This window comes from Vanacampus margaritifer, chromosome 6 (genome assembly GCF_051991255.1).
Source record: "Vanacampus margaritifer isolate UIUO_Vmar chromosome 6, RoL_Vmar_1.0, whole genome shotgun sequence".
Taxonomy (NCBI): Eukaryota; Metazoa; Chordata; class Actinopteri; order Syngnathiformes; family Syngnathidae; genus Vanacampus; species Vanacampus margaritifer.
In genome coordinates this window covers 3,339,113-3,363,572 of record NC_135437.1, presented here as the reverse complement: position 1 = coordinate 3,363,572, position 24,460 = coordinate 3,339,113, and the positions used below count along the sequence as shown (strand labels likewise).

General features: G+C 39.5%; 1 protein-coding gene across 3 annotated transcripts in view; it reads left to right on the top strand.

Moving 5' to 3' along the window:
- il34 (interleukin 34) overlaps positions 1 to 24,460 on the top strand; it is a 73,700-nt gene that overhangs the window by 37,975 nt on the left and 11,265 nt on the right. For all 3 annotated transcript variants that reach the window (XR_013294474.1, XM_077568093.1, XM_077568092.1), the window contains exons 3-5: positions 13,271 to 13,374; positions 18,683 to 18,760; positions 18,839 to 18,916. Coding sequence is in view for 2 of the 3 variants with exons in the window: in XM_077568093.1 (XP_077424219.1) it covers positions 13,271 to 13,374; positions 18,683 to 18,760; positions 18,839 to 18,916 (260 nt within the window). In the remaining variant the exon portion in view is untranslated. The remainder of the gene's footprint in view (positions 1 to 13,270; positions 13,375 to 18,682; positions 18,761 to 18,838; positions 18,917 to 24,460) is intronic.

The following is a 24,460-nucleotide window of genomic DNA, read 5'->3' as shown; positions in this document are numbered from 1 at the left end:
CAGTTGGTTTCAGTAGACAATAGGGCAAGTGCATACAATCCCAATTTTGCACAATTTTCTCCTTTGTACGGTTTGCATGTGTTAAACCGTCATTGATCATTGAAACTGACGAACACAAGGTTATTTATTTATTTATTTGTGGCTTGACAGTTTCTCTCATCTTAAACTATTTCAATTGTGGATCCTAAATAACAGTTTCCACAAACTCTTATTAACTTTATTTGGTGACAACTTTATCAAGTACAATCATTCATTATTCCTGTACAGTTGTGTTCCTTCAAAAAGTTACACAGTTAAATTCTGGAGAGTAAATTTGACTCTATCTAGAGTGGAACCAAGTAGACTCAGTTTTATAGTAATATTTGCACAATAAAGAATTGGGGAAAAAGTCACTTAAGGGTTGAGGAACGAACTCACGACCTTCAGCTTGGGAAATTGCCATACTACCCCCCTTCCTGAAGCCCAGCAAACCCGACCCCCAAACCCCGGAGACCCCCCGTACCCAGGCATCGGTGCCGGAGAGGGGCCGGACAGCGAAACGGGCGTGGGCACCCGCGCCCACCACACCTCCATCCGCGTGGTGGGGCGGAAGGGGAGATGGGAGCACTGGGAGATGGGCGGCACCCCCGAACCCCAGGCCCAGCGGGGAAAGGTCCTGGTTGTCACGCCAGCGTACCTAGTGAAAGCTAACCCTGTTACTGAGTTCGCCAGCTTGCTGACTGCCGAACTCTACCCCTACACCGTGGATGTGACACCATGTGTATATACAAGTGTGTGTGTGTCGTGCATTAAAATTGGGAGCAGGTGAGATGGAGCAGAGGAAAATTATATTCCCCCGCTTTGATCCACCTGCTTCCCTGGCTGGTGACTCTCTAAAGTTACTAGCCAAACACAATTTCCAGCAGCCAATCCCCCCCCAGTGAAATTTTTATTTTATTTTTAAAGCCCCTAAACAATAAAGTAACAAGTTACAGTATGGCAGCATTGCTATTTTAAGAGATTGATGTAGACCTAAGTTAGAGATATGCATATCAATTCTGGTGGCAATTGGTCGTAGTTAACACGTTAAGATTTCAATAGTGAGCGTCAATGGGGAGGAAGGCTGAATGCTATGAGAATCCAAAATACTGTGGCGATTGCTTGAGGGCTCGTTTGCTTGCAGCTAGCTACATCAATCATAAACACACATTCCATCGTAGGAGGCGTCGTAAAGTTAATTCAAGGGAAAAGACTTAGAACAGCCTCGGGTCTCGAGCATCAGACAGTTTAGCCCCAACACGAAATCCACGGAGGTGAATTACTACTGTAGACTTGCGTGTTGTCCTTTCCTGATAATAAAATGTGTTCTTTAACCCCGCCGAATCACTCAAATCCACTTCTGGTTTAGTTCCTTGTCGCAGGGAAACTAATGAAATGAAAGGGAAGGTTGTTTCAGCGCGGGAGGAGCATCCCAGTACGATACAGTGGCTCTTCACCCGCTGTATTGTTCAGACGCTGTGAATGACACCAGAAGTTGATGCACACAATGATCACTTAACTTCCGGGTTTTGGGAAAAAGGTCTATGCCTCTCACATCACCAGCCAAATTGGCTAGTAAATATTTATGACCACCCACCAAAATGAATTTTAATCCACATTTGGTGGGTATTAATTTAGAGCCCTGGATATACTGACACACAGCAAGAGCTGTGTGGCTCAGTAAGTAGATCGGCTGTCTCCCAAACTAAAAGTTGTGAGTTTGTTCCTCAACACTTGAGGGACTTTTATTTATTTCCCCCCATTTTTAAAAATTTTTTTACTCTCTTTTTAAATAAATATAATTTACTATATATATATATATATATATATATATATATATATATATATATATATATATATATAATTAACTTTTTTTATTTATTTAATTAAATTAAAAATGTAAATATTACTCTAAAACTGAGTCTATTTGGTCCCACTCGAAAGAGAGTAAAATTTACTCTACACAATTTACTGTGTACCTTTTTTTATTAGAGAAGCAATAAGTACAATAGAATTGTGGAATAACAGTATACAGGTGCCAACAATTGCTGGTGACCATGCAACAAAGATTTGAAGCACTTCTACAAGCAAGCTGGTTACATAAACGTGTACACCCGACACAATTTTTTGGGTAGCATAGCTTGACTTTTGAAAATTTGTGCTTTTAATGCGTCAGATTGCAAAGGGAATCTCTTGTGCACAGTCGTCCTCTGGATACTGCAAAGAATTTCTGCTGTTTTTTAAAAAGTGAAATATTTATTACCTTCACAAAGTGTTAAAGATTTGAGTGCTCTGCTCTTGCAATTTATATAAGCCGTGAGGCAGACGTTTCCCCTCTGCCTTGACTGGCGTGTGATTGATGTGTAGTTAATCCTCTGGCGTTCAAAGCACGCCAACAAAAGAAACTAATGAGAACCGCTGCCCGAGGCAGTTCACAATGAGGCTAACCTCAGCTGGGAGCAAGCATGTGAGGTTACATATCGCTTATACTATCGCTTGTATTGTTGTTAAATACAGTATTGAGAAATCTAAGTCTAGGATCATACATAATGGTTTTAGGAAAAGACACTAGACATTTGCCAAATCTGAGAAGGACCTTAATGACTATCTCTTTGGTCTTTCTCATATTACGCAGTCTCTCAACACTTACATTGCATTCATGTTTGCTGCCAGCCTCCAGGTTAAGACTTGAGACAGGCAGGATTTGCCACCAGGTTAAACGCCAAATATGACCTTACTTTGAAAATTTGACTTTGTTTTTCCTTATCATTTAGACAAGATCGCTGGTATTTTTGCAGCCTTTAGTGTTGGGTGGCCAAAAGGAAGATGCTTGTGTGTCAAAATAATTATCGTTAAATCATAGCATATAAACTCAGAATAGAGATCATGTCATTGATGTGAATAGAAAAAATAAATGTTTATGTGTTTAACAAAATCCGATTACATTGATGACATTGTTGTGGTTTGAAATGTCATGTTGCATTTCATGGAAAGTACATGGCAGTCTTCTTGTAGTCAATGCAATTATACATGACCACATTCTGAATATTGGTAATAAGAAAATCTACAACATCGCTTTAACCTTCTATGGGTTTCATTTATATGAAATTATCATTGTTTTCATACAATGTAGGTAAAATGTATTTTAAAATGGTTGTGAATAGATAATAATCTATTAATTGATCAGTCGAATTTGAGGGATGAGAGTGCCCTGTAATTGGCTGGCAAACAACAGGGTGTCTCTGCCTACTGTCCTTTGTCATTTGGGATAGACTCCAGCATGCCAGCGACCCTCGTGAGGAGAATGGATGGATGGATGAATATTGCTCATGTGTCTTGAAGCAATTGGCTGGACGGATGGATGGATGGATGAATATTGCTCATGTGTCTTGAAGCAATTGGATGGATGGATGGATGAATATTGTTCATGTGTCTTGAAGCAATTCAGGCAAAAATAACCAGCAGTGGTGTTGTTGATGTACATTACATCATAAGTGGCGCAACTGCTACGGGCAATCTCCTCAATGGAAACAGTGTTGAACATCCAGAGGGGCATTTTCACATCCTATTAATAAAAAATGTAAAAACACAACAATTGATTACTGTCAAGATGTACCGTACAAATATAGTAGAGAATGAATGTAGTGTACCATGAATCAATTCTAGAATCAATTTTGTACACCTCTGCGATAGACTGGCAACCAGTTCAGGGTGTCCGAAGAACAGCTGGGATATGCTCCAGCATGTCCGTGACCCTCATGAGGATGAGCGGTTCAGTAATGGATGGATGAATGAATTTCATACACTGAATGGAATTTACCAAATGAAAGATTGGACTCTCATCTTTGAACAGAAAAAAAGTTTGTTTCTACCTTATTCTGTTTTTCAGTAATCAACAATAGAAAATGGTTAGTTTCACCCAAATGCTCTGTTTTGAAACAAAATACGGAGAAATCAAGCTTTTTGTGAAACGATATTATTTCATGCACTCAAGTGAATTTGACACCTTTTTTTCCATGAATGATGCCACAAACACCTAAACAGTGCTTTACTTCTATAAAACACTACCACCAACAATGAAAAAGTGTTTTTTGATAGCAAAATACGTTTATTTACATTCAACAGTGTAACAATTTGACAAAACAATTTGGCAAACTATTTACAAATGTGTGCAACCGTGGTACTATTTACAATTGTGTGGATGTTTCAAATACAGTTTTTCTTTTTGTAACACTCCCCTGCGTGCGAGGGGACGCAGCAGGATTTGCACAACAGATTAGTTTCACTGCGATGGCCCCTTTGCGTGCAGACGATATACGTTCTTGCCGGCCTTTTTTTCCGGCAAATAGCAAGTATATACTGCAGTGTGTGTTTGGCCATGTTGCCATCAAGTCTACTCTCAGGATCATGATACGGTGATGTTACGGTGGTGTTACGTCTGGCTTCCTCATGTTCTGTTCCTATACCGGGTGGTAAGAGATGTTCTGATCCATCGTATCCACTCCATTCATGGTGGCATCGTAGTCCATAACCAGTGTCTTCTCCGTGATCAGACTGTACCCACTCCTCCGAGGAATATGCATTGGACTCGTCGTCCGATTGAACGTCCGCCTGTGCAGAAGTGCTCGATTGTGCTCCGCGTTTTCGCCGGTGAGGCTTTACGACGTGATCAGAGCCGCCGCATCAACGCTTCCAACTTCGGCGTCAACCTCGGAGTCACCATCATCATCATCGTCGTCATCAATGTGCTCTTTAGCATTGGTCGATGCTTTTTGTCTTTGATAAAAATGGTCAAGCGTGAGCTGCTTGCTACCGGTCGCCATTTTCGCTTCCCTAGCCATTCTCCCCTCACACTCTAGCTCCGCCTCACGTCTTCTACTGACGCCTACCCAATCTTGTCCAAAGAGAGTCATCGCTGCCATCTAGGGGGCAAAAATAGTCATTATACTAACTAGATCTGCTTGATACTTTCAGCACAGCTGGCCAAGGCTTTCCTCCACCCGTTTCCAAAAAAAAAAACCAAAAAAACATAGTGAACGTCTTTTAACGTCTTTGGCAGTCCTCCGTAGGATTTTACTAAACGTTATTTAACGTTTTTGGCAGTCAAAGAGTTAAAGATATTTTTTTTCCATTTGCACATTGTCTCCCCTTCAAATTGTGTTAAAGCAAAAGTAATTTTTGTGTCTCTCAAAAGAGCTCTCACCCTAAAATAAATGGGTAAATTATCCACAATCCATTAAGGCAAAATGACCACCATTCGGTCATAAGTACAAATAAAGTGTTGCTCATTTGCTCAGTGGTCTTTAAAAACCTTTTGATTTGTTCATGTTTTAAATCTTATTGGGAGCTTTTGGCAATATTTAAAATGCCTTATATGATAATAGGAGCAAATACACTAAGTATAATAAAAGGTTCCCATACACTGTCATGACACAAAATAGTATTCAAATGTTTTAACTAGTGCTGTCAAAGTTAAAGCGTTCAAAGTTAAAGCGTTAACCCATTGATTAATCACAAACAAATATCGCATTAATCATGAATTAACGCAGATTATCGCACTATTAATTTTGACTACAGATTATCCTTTAGTTTGACAGTGAATGCTTACGTTAAAGGTAGCACAGGTTATGTTTGAGCAATAAACATAACTACATGCATTAAAGTAAAGCATTGTATAAATGCTTGTGTATGACATTCAGAATATTTGTTTATGTCAAAATATTAGGGTATTTTTTCTTCCATTTTAAATTATGCAAGTTATTAACTGATTAGAAAAAGAGGAGGTTGAGAGTGTTCAGTGGATCAAAAATGTTGAAGACGTCCTCATCACATTAAATGTCGAAAGAATTAACGCATAACAGGTGCTCTTCAAATTTGGCGGGCAAAAAATGTTGATTAAAAAGCCTTTTTAGTTAAGTGATTATTCGTGATTAATCAAAATTGTAAAATGTGGTTAATCTGATTAAAAAAATTAATCCTTTGACAGCTCTAGTCTTAACATGAAGAATTATCATTTAAGTATAACAAGCAGTCTAATATTAGTTTATCAAACATCACAAACATGCTCAAAAGATCTAGATCTAAGTATTGTCAATCGTAGTGAAATAATAATAATAACAGCAGTGCAAATTTTACTCTGTCAGAGTTAAAAGCAATTTAGTTTGGGTGTACATGTGAGACCATTGAATAAACTCTATCTTGGTGCCCAGCATAAATCTGGCACAAAATTTGCACATGCCGACAGCTTCAGATTTTTTTCTATACTTTTATAGCGTGATGACACATTGAGCACAAATCACAATTAGCCGTTGTTATGACTTCCAAATCATTAGCAGGGCAAGTTCCCCTCTTGCCTCCACTGTGCTAAAATAAGGAGTGCACTTGGTGTTAAATAGTTGCTAGAAATGTCAGAAGTTATTAAATACAGCACTACATTTGTGAAAACAAGACTGCTTTTGTTCGCTTGCACTGCTAAAATGTGTGCACATTGAAATAAAAGCAGTAAATACTTAAGGTTATTATTTTGACTTGAAGGGCTTGTCAGAGACCGTGAATGGGCCAGATGTGGCCCAGCGGGACATGAATAATTGAGATGAAAGGTCCAAGTGCCCCATTCACAGATCTTGGATCTCCCTGGCCAACTGTATTTTATCCACCCATGGAGGTCTGCTTGCAGTCCCTTATAAACGCACTTTGCATGCTTCGACCTGCTGCCGGACTCCAGCAATTCAATTTCTCCTTCTGCCATGTCACAAACAATCAGTGTGCTTCTTACGCTCAAAATTTAAAGGGAAGCCACTTTGATTGGCAGAGTTCACACCTATGACAGCGCAAAAAGCCCTTTTTAAAATCCACCACACTGCAGCACATTTGCGCACATCTGTGAAATTACCAGTACAAGGTCAAACCCACCTCCGCACAGATTTAGACTGCACTTTACTCTATATACTTGGGCTGGGCACAAAAATAGAGCGCTAGCTGATCAACTCTGTGAAATAACACCTATTCTGGAAACCTTTTAACTCATTTACTATCATTCAGAATCAATATGTCCCAAAATTTCATTTATTTATTTTATACAATCAAAGCGACACAATTACTAGCAGAGTAGCAATGGTGGACCACGCGGTGGAAAGGGGCATTTTCCTTACAATTCAAAGCTTAATAAATGTAAAAAAATAAATAAATAAATAAAGACACTTTGTCCATTTGTCATTCTGTCTTGCAAAGCAGACTGGAGTAGATCGAATTCTTTGCATAGCCATAGATTGAAGTAGAAATCATTGGCAGTGTAGGGGTGGGCGATATGCCATTAAATGGCAGTGGTTTTCTGGAGAGTTCCTGAGCCCACATGGCAATACCAATGATGCTAGTTTTCAATCCAGCACCGCCTGAGGGATCGAAGTTCACAGACATTCAATGTTGGTTTTCGGCCTTGCCTCTTACGTGCAGAAATATTTCCAGATTTTCTGAATCTCTTGATAACATTTAGATAAATGATGATTATATTTTGGACTGTAGACGATTAAATTGTGAAATTCCATATTGAGATTTTTTTTAAGTGTTAGACTATTGCTCACGCAGTTGTTCACAAAGTAGTGAACCTCTCCCCATCCTTGATTGTGAACAACTGATCCTTCAGGGAAGAGCTTTTTTTTACCATTTCCAATCAACCTGTTCACTTGTGGAGTGTCCCAAATAGGTGTCTTATGAGCATTCCTCAAATTTCCCAAACTATAGAGGATAAATTCGCCCATAAGTTTTATTAATGAAACCAAAGACATACTAAAATAAAAGATGTTACTCTTTATTTAATCAAGACCCCGCCGAATTGTAATACCATCGGGCGCTTATCAGTTATTGAAACAGAAAAGTCATAATCACATTGTATAATTTTACTTTACTTTTCCTGCACGTTAGCATGTATAATGTTACTGGCCGGAGATCGGTAAGCATTCATTTTTATACATGTATGTTTTATTTATTTATTGGTCTATATGATGAGTGATGAACAAGTGTAGTCCACATTTACATGTTTCTTGAAATTAAGTGATATGTAGGAAGTGGTAAAGCCACAGATTTGTTAGCATTATTATTGTAATCTGCACTTTAGTTAATTTCTTACTCAGTGGCGTCTCTGGCATGAAAAGTTGAGTGGGACATAGAAGTGGGCACTTTACATACATCCACGAGCAGCAAAGCCTACACAATAAATTCTAATTCAATTCAAGATCACAATCCAGTGAAAAAGCAGTATGTAAATGGTGTAGCCTACCATTTATTCATAGCCTTGCAAATTACAGCTATGAATATAACAAAATAAAATAAAAATTGGCATAATCGTAAACAAAAATAAAAGATTATTAATACTCATTTTGAGTTTATATGTTTGCACCTTTTTTATTTTAAAATGACTAATTTAATAAATCTTGTTTGCTCGAAAAGGAACTTACTTATTTGTCTTAATATTTATTAAATGTTTAAACATTTTCTTGTCTTGTATAAAAAAAAATAATCATTTGAATGATCATGATTTCAATTATTACCAAAATAATCAGGATTATTATTTTTTCTATAATCGAGCAGCGCTGGTTCAAAATAAAAATGCTACTCACCAGTTCATTCATTTCATTTTCTACCTTAACTTTATTTCCAATTGGCCAGATTTTCTTTGCTGCTTCAAATTTAACACTTGGAAAGGTTTTGCTGAAATTACTTAAAAGTGTGCTGTCCACAAACTGTGCTGTTATAAGGTGGCCACTCTTGCAAAAGCTCACCTTCTTTGAGCCACAAGCTTCCTTCATAACGAGACAGCTGCAGTGTGTTGCCCCCTCCGTTTCTGCGGCGCTGTCTCTCTCTCTCTCTTAAGCGATGATTTCATCAATGAATCAACTTCATTTATATTGTTGGTTTGCTATTACGTATAGTATTTTTGCTCCCGATGAAAACCAATCTAGTTTACTGCTGTGTACTGCGCATAACGCGTGTGTTGATTGGGTCTTGACGTCACGTGACATTAGTCCTGTATTTCAATTGGATGATGGGCCCAGTTAATGTGGCCTCATGGCTGTTTATTGAGAGCAGCTTGGGACATGCGCACTGTGATTTGAGTGGCTCATCCACTTCAATACGCACTCGTGGGGCTGGCCCTCTTCTGTTTAGAACGTTAGAGCATTGAACTTGGCTTTGTATTATACATATATGTTTATAACAAAATTACCTTAAAAACACAATTGGTATTAATTTGAATATTATCATTCTTGATAAAAAAAATTATATAAATTATTAGTTATAAAGAAGACCAATTATATGCCTGTTCTGGTGGAGCCTGGCCCCTCTGGCCCCCAAATGCAGAGACATCACTGGTCTTACTGATTTACAGTATATAAAAGTAACCCAATTATGGATAAAAAATGGACCGATCCACTTTATGGGTCAATTTGACCCAACTTTCTGGGTTGTTTTAGACAAAATGACCCAATTTTTTGACCCAAGTAAAGGATCTGACCAATATTTACGAGTTGTTTTACACTAAAAGACCAATTTCTGGACTCAAAGTTGGGTCAAATTGACCCCAGTAGAGGATCAGTCAATTTTTGACCCAACTGTTTTTAGAGTGTAGTATATGCTTATAGTATATACTTTTTATATACCTGTTTACACCACACCTGTGCAGCAGTTGTCAGGTGAACGCTTACCAAATTGTATGTCAAAGTATTTAGTAAATTTATATCTATAATGGGGATGGGACAAGACACAAATCCCATGAGATGAGATATCTCACAAGACTGAGTCCATGAGAATGACACAAGTCCAAATTAAATTAAATTAGATTGAATGTGATGCCAGAAAAAAGTTGTATTGTTGTTCTCGATCACAATAGTTTGTGGCAATATGAACGTCCGTAATTCATTCTGCAAGATGAGTCAAGTCAAGTTAGGCCCCGACACGCTGCCGGGAACAACTTCGAAATAAAAGCACTTCAAGGCATTGAGCTCCATATCATATACTATTTGCTAAAGCAACGTGGCGCACACACGGCTCCATCGGCGCTCAGTCGCATTCCGCGCCTCATGTGCGTGGGCGTTTTTGGAGTACCGAAGATGCTGCAAGTATCAAACATGTTTGATCATTTTGGAGGTCGGGCGCCATCGGCTCTACATGTGCGCGGCACGGGAGCCAACGACGTGCAGCTATTATCCACGGCGCATGCGCTCATTATACACCAAATATAGCAGCGCCCTAGTGAGTAAATTTAGGAGGCTCTGATATAGAGTTTACAACATATTTAATGAGAAGTAGCCCTCAGTCGGCATAGCAGCAAAGCATACAGCAATATCTCTTCGGCTCAGAGGTCGCCATCGTGAAAGGTCACATGATCCTAAACACGTGATCAACGCAACTTTAAGCAGCTATACCAACAGCGCCTAGTGTGCGCAGAACAGCGCCATCGGTGCTAGATAAATGCGTTGTGACGTCGTCATTTCTGCTCATTAAAATGGCGGCATCTTAAAAAGAGCTTGTTTTAAAGTCCTTGGAACTTTTAATCAAATGTTTCTTCAATAAAATACCACAACTAATGTGCTAAATGATATATTAAGTCATCTTAATATATCATGTGAATTGTTATCGATGTCTGTGCGTCTCCCGGCTGCCGCAGGCTGATCAGTCTAACGGAGCGGAACATGTAAACAGCAGATCATAATTGATCAAGTTACATGAAACAGTCAAGATAGCAGACCTACATTGAAAATATTTTTTTTCATTCGGTAATTTCACCGATTCGACATGTCATCATCCTTGCTCTCTCTCATTTTATTTTATTTATTTATTTATTTTATTTTGTATGTGCGTGAGTATGTGCATGTGCGGGTCTGGGTGTTTGTGCATGTGAGTGTGTAATCATTAATTCACCTAAAACCTATTAAAAATCCCATACCGTTCACCTAAACCGAATACTTCAGAATCCAGCTAGAGTCCTGAGGTTGTCAGGAGACCCGAGGAAGGATCAAAGAAAAGAAAGGAAAGTGAAATCCAGCTCCGACCAGACATCACCTACTACCCACCGGGTTACCAACCAGAGTCTTTCACCAACCCCAGAAACATCTAAATTCCAACGAATTAGGGAGACCTCAAGAGACCAAAGGAGAGACTGAGGAAAGGAAGGAAGGATAGATGAAGCAGAGTGAGTTTCACAGACATCAGCTTTCACCGATTCAACGACCAGAGGAAGAAGCAGATTTGTGTGTCTGAAGTTTGATAGATGCTGGTATGGTGGATCTGGCATGCATGAAAACGCCCACCAAAGAGGAGAGCCATCGACCCCGGCCAGGACAGAGCAAGCACAACCTCTCAGGGCCCCCCAAGGCCACGGCAGCGCCAATGCACAACCCCCGGGCCCCGCAGGGGCCACCGGCCGGAGAGCAAACCCAGAAGCCAGGAGCGCCCCCAGCTCAACGCAGCAGAACGGGCACGGCAGGCCGGCCAGGCACCCCACCGGCCCACAGCCCCCACTTTTCCTCTGTTGTTTCCACAATTTCACATGAACCTATGACTCATCTGTAATGGTGCTTTCACATGAATCAAAGATATTTGGCAACAATTTCCTGGTGAGCTAATTAATTGAAATTAAGGGCAAATTAAGGTGTGTAGGAAAGACACAATAGCAGTATGCCACCATTACTTGTTGGAACAATGTAACAGGCTATGAACAGTCTGGTAACTAAAGTCAGATTCAATTCTATCTGCCTGCCATGTAGAGAAGCATGGTTCACCATTTCTCAGAACACATCCTGACAATCTCTTGAATCCAATATCAGTATGCTTTACAGCAAGGGTGCTCAAGTTCGGTCCTCGAGAGCCCCTATCCAGCCTGTTTTCCATGTTTCCCTCTTGCAGCACAGCTGAATCTAATGATCAGCTACTCAGCAAGCTTTGCAGAAGCCTGATCATGAATCAGGTGTGTTAGTGGACTTGAGCACCCCTGAGCACTCCTGCTTTACAGCATGATGTTTGTGGGGGGAACAACCTCTGCAATAATATTAAGCTCTCAATGGGGCTCCTGTGAGAACCAAGCCTGGCCATTGTTAGCACTCCGGAACCTATCTTGGTAACTTATCATGCTCCCACAATTTATGTCTGGTTTGCTGCGGTTCTTAAATGCTTCATCCATCCATCTTTTCTTTGCTGCTTATCTTGTTCACAGTCACTGAGAGTAGAATGAATGGCTTTCTCAGCACAACAACACTTCGATAGTTTGGTTACAATCAAGACCAACTCTTCTTGGTAGTAGTGCACTTGAGTTTGAATAGTGTGTTCACACATGACCGAACAAACCTCACCTATACACAATAAATTTGACTCTATTTAAAGTAAATTTGACTATATTCGGAGTGGGACCAAATAGACTCAGTTTATAAGTAGGCTAATATTTACACTTGGAAGAGAGTAAAATAAAGAATTGAATAAAATAAAATAAAAGTCACTCAAGGTTGAGGAACGGTCTCACAACCTTCAGCTTGGGAGACTGCCACACTACCACCTAAGCTGTGCCACTCCTACTGTTTGCTTATCTCCAAGAGGAGACCAAAAACATTGTTTTTGGAAGATTTCAGCTGACATGAGTGATATACTAACACACAGCATGCACTGCGCGGCTCAGGGAGTGGATCGGCTGTCTCCTAAACTTAAGGTCGTGAGTTTGTTCCTCAACCTTGAGTGACTTGTATTTTATTTTTTTCAATTCTTTATTTTACTCTCTTCCAAGTGTAAATATTACTCTAAAACTGAGTCGATTTGGTTCCACTCTAAATACAGTGGACAATGCATGTGGACTGATGTCATTCAACAGTTAAGACACTTTGATTGACTGCTTGGTTGAATTTATAGCTATGGTCATGGATGTCGGCTCGGATGTACTGTACATCTAATACGGTGTGCAGTAAGAGCTGCTCCCAGCATATACTCTCTGTGGGTAATCTTTAGGTCAGGTGTCTTTCTATAGTAGGTGTAACAAACCTCGGTGCTTTCTCTGCGCATTGAACAAGGTTTTGTCAAGGTCTGACAGTATTTCTTTTCCTGCTGAGATCAAGCATAGATACAGTTTGTCAAATATTTTTACAAGGGTACTGTAACAACCTACTATGGTGATGCAGTGAGTGTTATTTTCCAGTCAAAGGTAACGAGCACACCAAAAGTTCTTATCCTTGATTTTCCCCAGTTCACATTGTTGCTGTTCTTTTTGTCCTCATAGGTCTGCTTCTGTTCCTGCCTGTTCTGATGGCAACAACGCCCCCAAGCATGTGCACTCCCTTGAGGACGCTTGATGACAATCTAAGCCATAGGCGACGCTACATGGTAAGAGAAAAGATGGCAAGTTTATGACCATGCCACATGAAGTATTTCATTGGGAGGTGAAGGCTGTCCGACTGAGGTAGTCAGGTCATAGTAGCGCAAAATGGATTTAAGAATCGACTTACTGTGTGTGTTTTTTTAAATCATCACTTATGTGTTGCTGGTCATTTTGCCCAAATTGAAGACTTGCCCTTAATAAGGATGTGAAGGAATGAATTTCATAGAAAGCTTATTCTGATAATGTTTTTAAAACGATTTAATAAGAATACAAGAGGCCTATTGTGTAGGTTTTCAGCCACCACGTGATTAAATTAGTAGTGTTTTTGTTTTCAGACAACCTTTTCAAGTCCACAAAAACAGAAGTACAGTATGTATACAGCATTATTACTATGACGATTATAATTGTAGTTGATGTTATTAATTCATCAATTAGAAACACTTCTTTGTTCATCTATGGCAGACGGTACAATAAACCTGTGTATCAACCTGGTACCATTCGTACAACAGAATAGATCATGGCTTCTTGTAAAAATAGCAGCTGTGTGTTCAACTAAACATTTGTGACGTTGGAAGTGTTATGTGGCAACACTTCAGACATTAATATAATCCAAAACATTTTGGTGACAGTCGCATTTATTGGACATAAAGGAATGTTTAATGTTTTGAGTCTACAAGGCCATTAGGAGAGCCAACATTATGACTTTAATAGAATAAAAAACATTGTGAGTTGTCCACAAAAATGTTGCCGACACAAGACACACCTGGGACAAGACAAGTGGCACTGATTGGTTGACACGAGGAAGGGCAGGATTACACTTAAGACCAAGGGAGACACACAAGGAAAAACAGAACCCAAACATGACAGTACCACTCTCTCAAGGGACGGCTGCCAGATGTCCCTAAAACAACAAAAAAAAAAAGTCCAAAAACAAGGCGGGCGGAAGAGGGAGTCCGGAGGGAGTCCCGGATGCCAGACGAGGGGAGCCCGGCGGTGCCGGTCCGGAGGGCGTCTCAGACGCCACACTGGAGCAAAAGGCGGCTGTGGCAGCGTCCGCGCCGCCCTGGCATGAAAAGCAGAAGGCTGCCGCAGGGCTTGCGCCGCCGGACGAGGAGCAGAGGGCGGCCGCAGGGCATGCGGCGCCGGTCCACAATCATGGGCTTGAGACCGCCATGGCAGAGGCGAAGAGACTTGGCACGGCAGCAGCACAGGCAAGCCGGGACGGGGACTTGAGGCCGCCGTGGAGCCGGGACGGGGACTTGAGGCCGCCGTGGAGCCGGGACGGGGACTTGAGGCCGCCGTGGAGCTTGAGGCTGCGGCAGACGTGGGACGGGGACTTGAGGCTGCGGCAGACGTGGGACGGGGACTTGAGGCTGCGGCAGACGTGGGACGGGGACTTGAGGCTGCGGCAGACGTGGGACGGGGACTTGAGGCTGCGGCAGATGTGGGACGGGGACGTGAGGCTGCGGCAGACGTGGGACGGGGACGTGAGGCTGCGGCAGACGTGGGACGGGGACGTGAGGCTGCGGCAGACGTGGGACGGGGACGTGAGGCTGCGGCAGACGTGGGACGGGGACGTGAGGCTGCGGCAGACGTGGGACGGGGACTTGAGGCTGTGGCAGACGTGGTTCGGGGACTTGAGAACTGTTCGACCTGACACCCAGCCAAAGCCAGGTGCCGCAGGGCTTCGTCCAACAAAGCTATCGTCAAAGCTCCGGAGGCAAGTATTTTTTTGTGGCATGACAGAGCCCCCGCTGGGTCCTTCTGTGGTCGATTCATTTTGTCAAGGGGCCAAAGTTTGGTGGAGGACCCAAACGCAGGGAAGCAGGGCAAGGAGGTAGAGGTGATGTAAAAAAAAAAAAAAAAAAGGAATTTAATTATTCAAAACAAAAGCGAACTCCAAATGGCAATGAAACAACACGTGGGGCAGACACCAAGGCAAAAAAAACTGGCAGCATGACAGGAGGAACACGACAACAAATCAACACAGACAGAGGGTAGACAGGAGACTAAATACACACACTAACGACACAACAAGACACACCTGGGGCAAGACACAAGTGGCTGAGGGCACTGATTGGTTGACACGAGGAAGGGCAGGATTACACTTAACAAGACCAAGGGAGACACACAAGGTAAAACAGAACCCAAACATGACATTTTTATAACAAATTGACCAGAAAACAAGTGTGTGTTCTGTTAACCACGCAACACATCACAGCAATGATGTGGACTGGACAAAAATGTCCAATATGGCAGCGTAGAGGGTATGTCATCATTTTGATACTTAATCGTCTTAAGCCTTTTTCAGGGAGTCAGATGCCATTAATATTTGCACTTTTAATGTTGATACACACTGCCTCATACAATGAAGGAAAAGGAATTCTGAGTTTTTTTAAGTGAATAATGGTAAAGTCAAAAAATGATAATGTCTCCTGATCATAATTGCACTACTGTAAATAAATGATTATCTATAAATAATGTATACACAATAAATATAATTATTCAGTCTGTTCATAAACACTGCACACATATCTATAGCCTGCAAATATTTGTATATACTGCATTTATCTTATTTTTTATATAGATAATTTATTTTTACTAGGCACTTCTGGATGGATGCAAACTGCATTTTGTTGTTCTGGACTTATGACAATAAAGTTAAATTTTATTCTATTCTATAAATCATTTTCTAGCCACTTTATATTGAACTTTTGAGTACTATTTTGTCAAAATAAATATTAATAATAAATAAAAAAAATAATAATAAAAAAAAATAAGTAAATGCACCAAAATCATTTTGGATACCTTAAAGGTGCATTGCGGAGTTTGTGACTTTTTTACTCGCACCTCTGGCCTAAAGTGTAACTGCAGCCTCTGTGTCAAGTGTGCTCGATTAAACTCTTCATTTTTCAGCTTGGAGTCTGAGCTGGATTTTGGGCTGTGCTCAAAGCTGGCCTCTTAGTTTTTTTATTTTCCATCCCAATTGTGCCTTACGCTAATACTACATGTCCTTCGGCGATGAGCATGACGTCACCCTCCCCACCTGCCCACCCCCAAAAAAGTGTGGAGTGTTCGCTCTGAACGCTTCAACTCAAACGATTTCTGTAACTGTCAATGAGACTTCTGCAGGTGTTTTGGCCCACTCTTTGTGAGCAAACTGCTCCAGTTGTGTCAGGTTTGAAGGGTGTCTCGTTGAGATGTTTCAGCTCCTTACACAGACTCAAGTAAACCTGTGCCAGATGTAGCAAAGCAGCCCCAGAACATAACCAAGCATCCTCCATTTTCATTTATTAATTTTCTTGGTAAGCAAATCATAAAAAAAAAAAAAGTGAGACTGGAATTTGCGAAAATGCACATTGACAAGCCATAAATCTTCTGCGATATAGCCTAATAATATATATATATATATATATATATATATATATATATATATATATATATATATATATATATATATATATACTGTATATATATAATATTCTTTGGGCAGATGAGACAAATCTGGAGTTTTTGGCAAGGCACATCAACTCTATGTTCATAGATGCAAAAATGACACCTGCCATGGAGATCTTCTTGCAGTTTATTTTACTGTGAATGCACTTTGCGTTGGGAGTCAGCTGTGTTCATTTTCACAACCGCACAAACTCCCTCTTCTATCGGTGCTAGTGTAGCATAATACCCCCCCCAAAAAAAAACTCCACTCATGCACACAGATTGCGCTTAGCATGGCATGAAAATAGGGCCATTCATCTCAGAGACTGCTTGTCAGGCTCAATAGGTGCTGCTTTTTTAATTAGCAGTCGCATTCACATGGGATCAGCAGTTACCGGTTACTCTTTCATTTCAGTGTGCTGTAAATGATATCTTTGGATTGAAGGCAATATGAAGAGACACTCATTTATTTCAACAAATAACACACCGTTGAGAAGAGAGACTGCTTATGAGAGTGGAGACCACAATTCTTTGAGGAATTATTACAGCATGAGACTATTTATTGAGACCAGACACCAGGGTGTTGCAACATGTTGAATCTTTTCATTCCATTTGTGTAAAATGCGACAGATGTCTTTCATAATTTTGCAGTGGGTCTGCTACTCACTGCAAACCAAAGCAGTCATTGTCACTCGTTTGTAATTTGAATCTGTGTTGGTTTGTGGACATGAGCAATCCAACACACTGCTGCTATTCAGTGTATGACCACCTCCTTAGTTGAATGTCAAAGCAAAAGCATGAAGAGGCAGCCCGGGAACCCGCAGTAGAGGCTTTAATCATCTCCATTCTCAAACATATGGAGTGGAGTATTTACGTGAATGTACATTACTGAACTGTTTTGGCTTACAACCAATTAACAAATGTCAGTTTGAATTTAAAAGTTACTTTTTAAACATCTCATAAGATACTGCATGATTCAAGTGACATAATTCTGATTTTTAGATCCCAAGCAGCACAGTTTGGATATGGGTCGTAACAACAAAGTGAAAAAAAAGATACACTGAATTGGAATTAGCCAATATGCGTAAAACCTAATATGATCAGGTACTGTCAATACAACTGCCACCGACTATCTACATAAAAAGAAGTCTGAATATGTTACATTAGAGGATGCAAGCAAAGGAAAACTGAGTGCTGTTGGCACACAGTGGAGTAATGCTGAGGTCACCGCCATCCAAACAAATGTAGTGGGAGAGTCAGGCCAACTAAAGCCTAAACATGCAAACTCATCAATTTTTAAGAGACAAAAACAAACAAACTAGAGCTGTCAAAATTAATCAATTAATAGAAGAGTAATCAATTATCAAGTTAATCGACAACTATTTTAATAACCGAGTAATCGTTTGAGCCATTTCTTTTTTTATTTAAAATTGTCCAAATCCTCTGATTTCAGCATATCAACATAAATTGTTCACTGATTTGTGTAGTCCTTGATGAAAATAAGAAATTTGCAAACATCTGTTTTTTCTTTGGAAAACAATGACCAAACCGCAAATATGTAGCTCCACAAGCTTCAACACGGGCAGGAAGTAAACAAATACATAATACAAATATTAAATGTTACATACTATTGGTTCAAATTAGGTCAGCCTCCTGCAATTATAATTTTTTATTTAATGATCAATACACCTCTCAGTGTATAATTTTTAGACCATATTTATTGGTTTATGCTTACTTCGATTTACAGTAAATCTTTTTAACAGGTCCATTTATTTGATTTGCGTACAGTATACATGTCCCACATTTAATGGTTTATGCTTAATGACTTAGTAAAACATGTCTAAATTCCAAACTTTGGGGGTTATTTATGTTTTGCAGAAGCACAATTTCCCTGTCAACTACACCATTAGGGTTCATCACGAGGAAGTTTTTAAACAATCAAGCATCAGAAAAATGGTAAGTGCTTTAATACGTCGCTTTACTCCACTTGGTTGCTTTCTGTTGAACAGTGCTTAGATCTTCCTCCTCTTTTAGAAATTACAGGTGGACAACTTGGAAGAAGTTCACCTCCAGAGGATGTGGTTCCTTGTTAACCATGGCGTGTTAAAAAAGGTAAGCACTAATTTTTGGCCTAAATGTTTCAGTGGTGACTGCAAGGTCCAAAACCTTAAATGCAAATTAATGGTCAACGTATGTGATGTGAGGTGAGCCGACAGTGCACCACAATAGACCTCATCTCAGCCAGCATCTAGGATGAAGCCTTTTTGTAAAGGGCTTTTTTCAGCACTTTAGTCTGAAATAGGACAGTTGCAAGAAAATAACCCCTTCTAAGCCAAAACAATTGGCAGTATTCATCTATTTTTGCCTAGCATCAATGTCCTGATAGTTCTATGATAACAATATAGAGGCACTGACCTATTTGCAATCTAAATTCCATTATTTGTCGAGTGAAATTAAATCAATTTAGTCCCAACAGTGTACTTTTTAGATTGTGGTGTTTTTCTTGGTTGCAATGCTTTCAGTATGTCTCCGTGGATGTTAGGTTTGTCTGTCATATTTGCCCACGAACTTCAGAATCAGTAGTGCTTAGCTGATGTAGCTAAAAAAAATTGAATCAACAAATTTGAAATGTTTTGTCATGTTCTTAAACGATAACTGATTCTGAACTCCTCCGGATAATGTATGGGCACAGTTGTTTTATTGTTTGTTTGTTTTTTTATAGTATTGATGGACGTGATAGTGGCGGTATTAAGAGGAGATCCAATATGGCTTTTTGAGAAAAAAGGACCACCTCAATGGTAGTGATGGAACTTGTGGAAGGCATATCGAGAATATCTACAATAGATAATAAAAAAATTTGAGTTGATGTTTTTGTAGACTTAAAAAAATATAACATTATTGATCATAACATATAAATGATTTACCAATGTAAAAAAAAAATAAAAATACGGTAACTCATAGGGGTTGCCCAAGGGTTTCTATTTGGCCCTATATTATTCATCTGAATATCTGTAAATTATTCATGCTATGTATCAGTGACATCTGTAATATCTATCAAACGTATTCAAATGTTAGTTTCTGATGACACATCTATCTCCTACTCTGGTAAAAAGCTGGACTAGCTTGTGACAACAGTTGAAAATTAATTGAAGACATTGAAAACTGGTTCAACATTTAATAGGTTATTGCTGGATTTAAACAAAACAAAGAACAAAACAGGTTTCAATTATAGTAAATCCCACTGATATAGAAAAAGTGTATGATAATAAGTTTCTCAAATTAATAACTGATGTGGGGCAATTCAATGGCATACGGAGCAGTATTAAAAGACAGGCAACCAACAAACATAAAAACATAAACAAAGTGCTGCAGTTAAAATGATTCCAACTACTGTCCAGTAAAACAATACTGTATGACTTATTGTGTGGAAATATGGGTTAACACAAATAAAACCAACATTTACACCATTTTTTAATTAGAATAGAAATAGCTGTATGATTCTTTTTTCTATCAAGGCAGATAGAACCAACCATCGTACTATTTATCATTTTACGTAGTTGAATTTAAACAACAGAAAATTTACAAAATACAGAATAGTTTGCTTCGCCACAGTTTTCAGAAGCTGTAGACATGTTTGGAATTGGGGTACTATGTGTGTTTGAATGAATGTCACGTCGTAGTGTGCACACTCGGTAATGTTGCAATACATCCCCTCGCGCAAATAGGGGCTTCCCTCCCACAAACGATGGTGCCCTGCGCACGCTGTGCAAAAGCAGCGGTACGCGGCACTGGACCTGTTTTGAGTTTGAGATACTTGCAAGCTGAGCCGTGATTGGTCATTACCTGAGCCCTGAGAAACTGTGATCAACATGTGACACTTCTACAGTAGAGTGATTACATTTAATAGTCTATGGACCATAGTGATAAATTTGGCTATTATAGTACTGCACAGTAGTGGCAATAATAAAAAACAAATAAAGGACCACAGACCAAGGAATGAGTTTAAACTGACGGCTTATTTTAGTTTTTATTAAAAAAAAAAAACATACAATAGACCGACAATTTACATACAATTTGATATTTAAATTCACTATTGGTTAAAGAAAAATAATTTCCCTCTTTTGTCAAGTGAATGTTTTGGTTACCAATTCCTTTTCTTTTAAACCTATTATTTAGTTAAGAAGAATATAGTTCTCAGTAGTTTAACTGTTCTCAAGTGTTTAACTGTTTTTAAATGTTTAACACTTATCAACCCGGGTTGTTGTATCAAATTCTAATCTGATAATTCACATATATTTTGAATTACCCTCACGTTTCTTTCAAGTAAGTTCAGTACAATTATCTAAGTGCACCTTTAGGTTTAAACAAATTCCCAGTTTCGTTACTTAAACCAAATCGATGTTTATTTCAGCATTATGTGGTCGACAAAAATGAAAGTGACACAATTTACAACTCAAAACGTTTCAGCAAAAGGCTGAATGAGCTTGAATATTCAATTTCTCTAGTTCCAAACGTTCCTTTTCTTCTGATTGTCCAGAATAGTACATCCTGAGTCTTTGAGAGTCCACTGCTGTGTAGCAGATAGATAGATCTTACTAGGTTTGAAGAAATAATAAAACGTCCAGCATGTGCTCTGCACTCCTGCGTGAGACACAGTTCAAGGGATTCGTGGGTGGCTCGCCATCTTGTCTCTCACACAAAGAATCCAACTCCGCGATTTGTTCAGAGGTTTCTGAACCAAACCTCAATAGCCTATCATAACAACATAATATGCATAAATAACCCAAATTAATACAACTAGTAGCTTCCAATAAAAATAAAAATACATTTTCCGTCGAGTGAAATCAATACAGTTACAAGAACGCGGTTTTGAAATGGCAGTGGCTGATGGAAAAAACAACGCAAGGACATTGTTCTTTGACCCACGTTCAATTAAGTGCAATGTCGCCATTTACATCCATCTTTTGAACATAAAACAACATAAATTTGACACCTTAGCTTTCTTTTTTAATTATGACCAGTACAATATGATAAAATGTTCATTGCATGAAATAAAATACTAAAGTAAACTCACCAAGTCCCATTGAGCATTGTATATGTCACCAACGACCAGGCCAGGACGGAAAACACAAAAATAGCTCCTTCACAGTTCAAAAATACTTTAGAAAGAGCACTTTCTTCTGTTTTTTCTTTTTCATTTAGCAATAGCTCCTTGTGGACTTACTGCACACATTCGTCTTTCAACTTCTTCCGTCCACCACATCACCCCAGATTTACAAAATACATTTCATAATCCTCCTGCTCGCTTTGAATGCCATACATAACCTCTGTCTGCCATACCTGTCAGACATTATACAAATTGTCACCTCGTCTTTAACCCTTAAGTCCGTATCTCACTGAGCCATCACATTTTGAACACATTTTGGTTCAAAATTTCTCTGCGATAAGAAAAAGGGTTTTAAAATATAAAAAGGAATCGAGAGTGTCGAGCAAGTGTCTTTGTAATATTTTGCAACATTGAACGGAGCCTGACAAAAAAGCGACACTCGCTACGTGCGCTCACCCTAGCAAGCTTGTGCCGGGCTTTAGAGCCTTGTTCTTAGTCCAGCTCACTGTCACGCCTGCCAGCCTCATCAGTGCGGGGAGCAGAACATTCAGTCGCATTGCTCACCTTCTCTGAAACACATTACCACCTGACCTGCGCAAAACAAACTCTTCTTTTTCTTTCTTTAAAGCCAAACTCAAAAACATCTATTCAGTGTTACACTCCGCATAGTCTTGATTTTACATATACATTTGTGTGTGTGTGTGTTTTTTAACCTCAATTTTACTATTTGTTTGGATGGTGTCCTTGTGTGCTCTGTAAGGCATCTTTAAATAGAAGCCGTTATTTTAGCTGCTGTTCTAACATGAAGCCAAAAGTCATAGCAAGGTCCCACACAGGCATGCTTGAATGGATGTGCGATGGAAACAAAGTCAAATTGAACATCTTTTGGATGAACTAAAAAAGGGACCACAAACTTTTGTTAAACTCTAGTGACATCTGATTTTATACTTGCCAAAAAATACCCACACAAGCATTCCAAAACCATAGTGTTAGGTCTTCCCTGGAGAGTGGAAGCTATGTTCTCACTCGCTCTCACTGTATGTGCAATGACTAATTTAAGTGTCACAATACACAAATATAATCACAAAAAATATCATGACACAATGTAATTTGTTATGCAAGTTCCTCTGCAGTTTTAAGTTAGATGTGTGTTAATGTGTTAAAGTGTTCAAATGAACTTTCATGCCCAAAAGACAAATCGAAATTTTGAGAAAATTAAATTAAATGATGCTCCAGCTTTGAAGTGTTAAACGACATATTTGGCTCCCACCCCACAATGTAAAACAGTTCCTGAGTGGCTTAATCATTTGCCAAAATACATTTACTCATTTAATCTCAGCCATTTTCATTGGAGCAACCACTTCAATACCAGCCATTTTACTGGATTTTGACTGATCTTGCAAGGCCCACAGAATATGGAACCTACCAAAAGAAAGATTAGACCCTCTTCTTTCAGGAGAAAGAAAGTGTATAATCTATCTTTTTCCATTCTTTAGTTATCAGCGTTAGACTATAGCCACCGGTAAGTTTTGTCCAAATCCCAATTTCTGACAACAAAAAAGAACTTTTTGTAAAAGAAACATTTCAAGCAACTTTGACTTTAACACAATTTTTTTCTTTTGTGACAATTCAAATGTCTAAATAATGTTTTTCTGCTACAAAACAACATTCCAAAAAGTGCCTTTGATAACAAAATAACAGTTTATTTGAACATAAAAAAAGAAAGAAAGAAATTGCCTGGTCTAACTCCAGCCGCAGCATCCAGTGGTCCAGGGGTTGACGTGACCGGCAAAACAAGCCATGTGGAGGACACGACACGTCAGTTCCCCACCTCCCGGACATGTACAGCTCCAGTAGCAATGGTCCCGCTCTCTCTTGCACGCGTGTGCTCTCTCGCTCTGTCTGTCTGTTTGTCTGTCTGTCTGTCTCTCTCTCTCTCTCTCTCTCTCTCTCTCTCACACACACACACACTTCAAATAAATTGTAATCCCAATTTTTAATTAATGTATCTGTAATCTGATTACATGTTTTTTCCCTGTACTCTAAGGGAATACAGTTTAAAAAGAATTGTATTCTGATTACGTAACGCCAGTACATGTATTCCGTTACTCCCCAAGCCTGCCCACCACATAGAATGCTGGGCAATGAACTAGATATTGTGATGAGTGTACACATTCCATTCAGTGTTTGTGCTATTCCTAGCATTTTAGCGCTACTTTTCAGTCATAATGATTTATGCCGAGGCAACTTCACAAAAAGTTTAGGTTGGAGGACTTCAACATTTATGGTAGCATATGAAATATGTCCAGTCAGCGAGAAGTGGGCATCTGTTAACACACAGATGTTTACTGACACAGATAGTGCAGGGTACCGGTATATTAAATAGCTGTTTCAAACAAGAGCCTATAAAAATAAAAGTCAACATCTTGTTCTGCACCTGCGAGTGACGTAGTGAGTACATTCTTGACGCCGATTGTCTATCGCTGACGTGATGCTGCCTAAAGTTCACTACAGCTATCAGCTAGGAAAAATGGGTAAAGAAGCAAAAT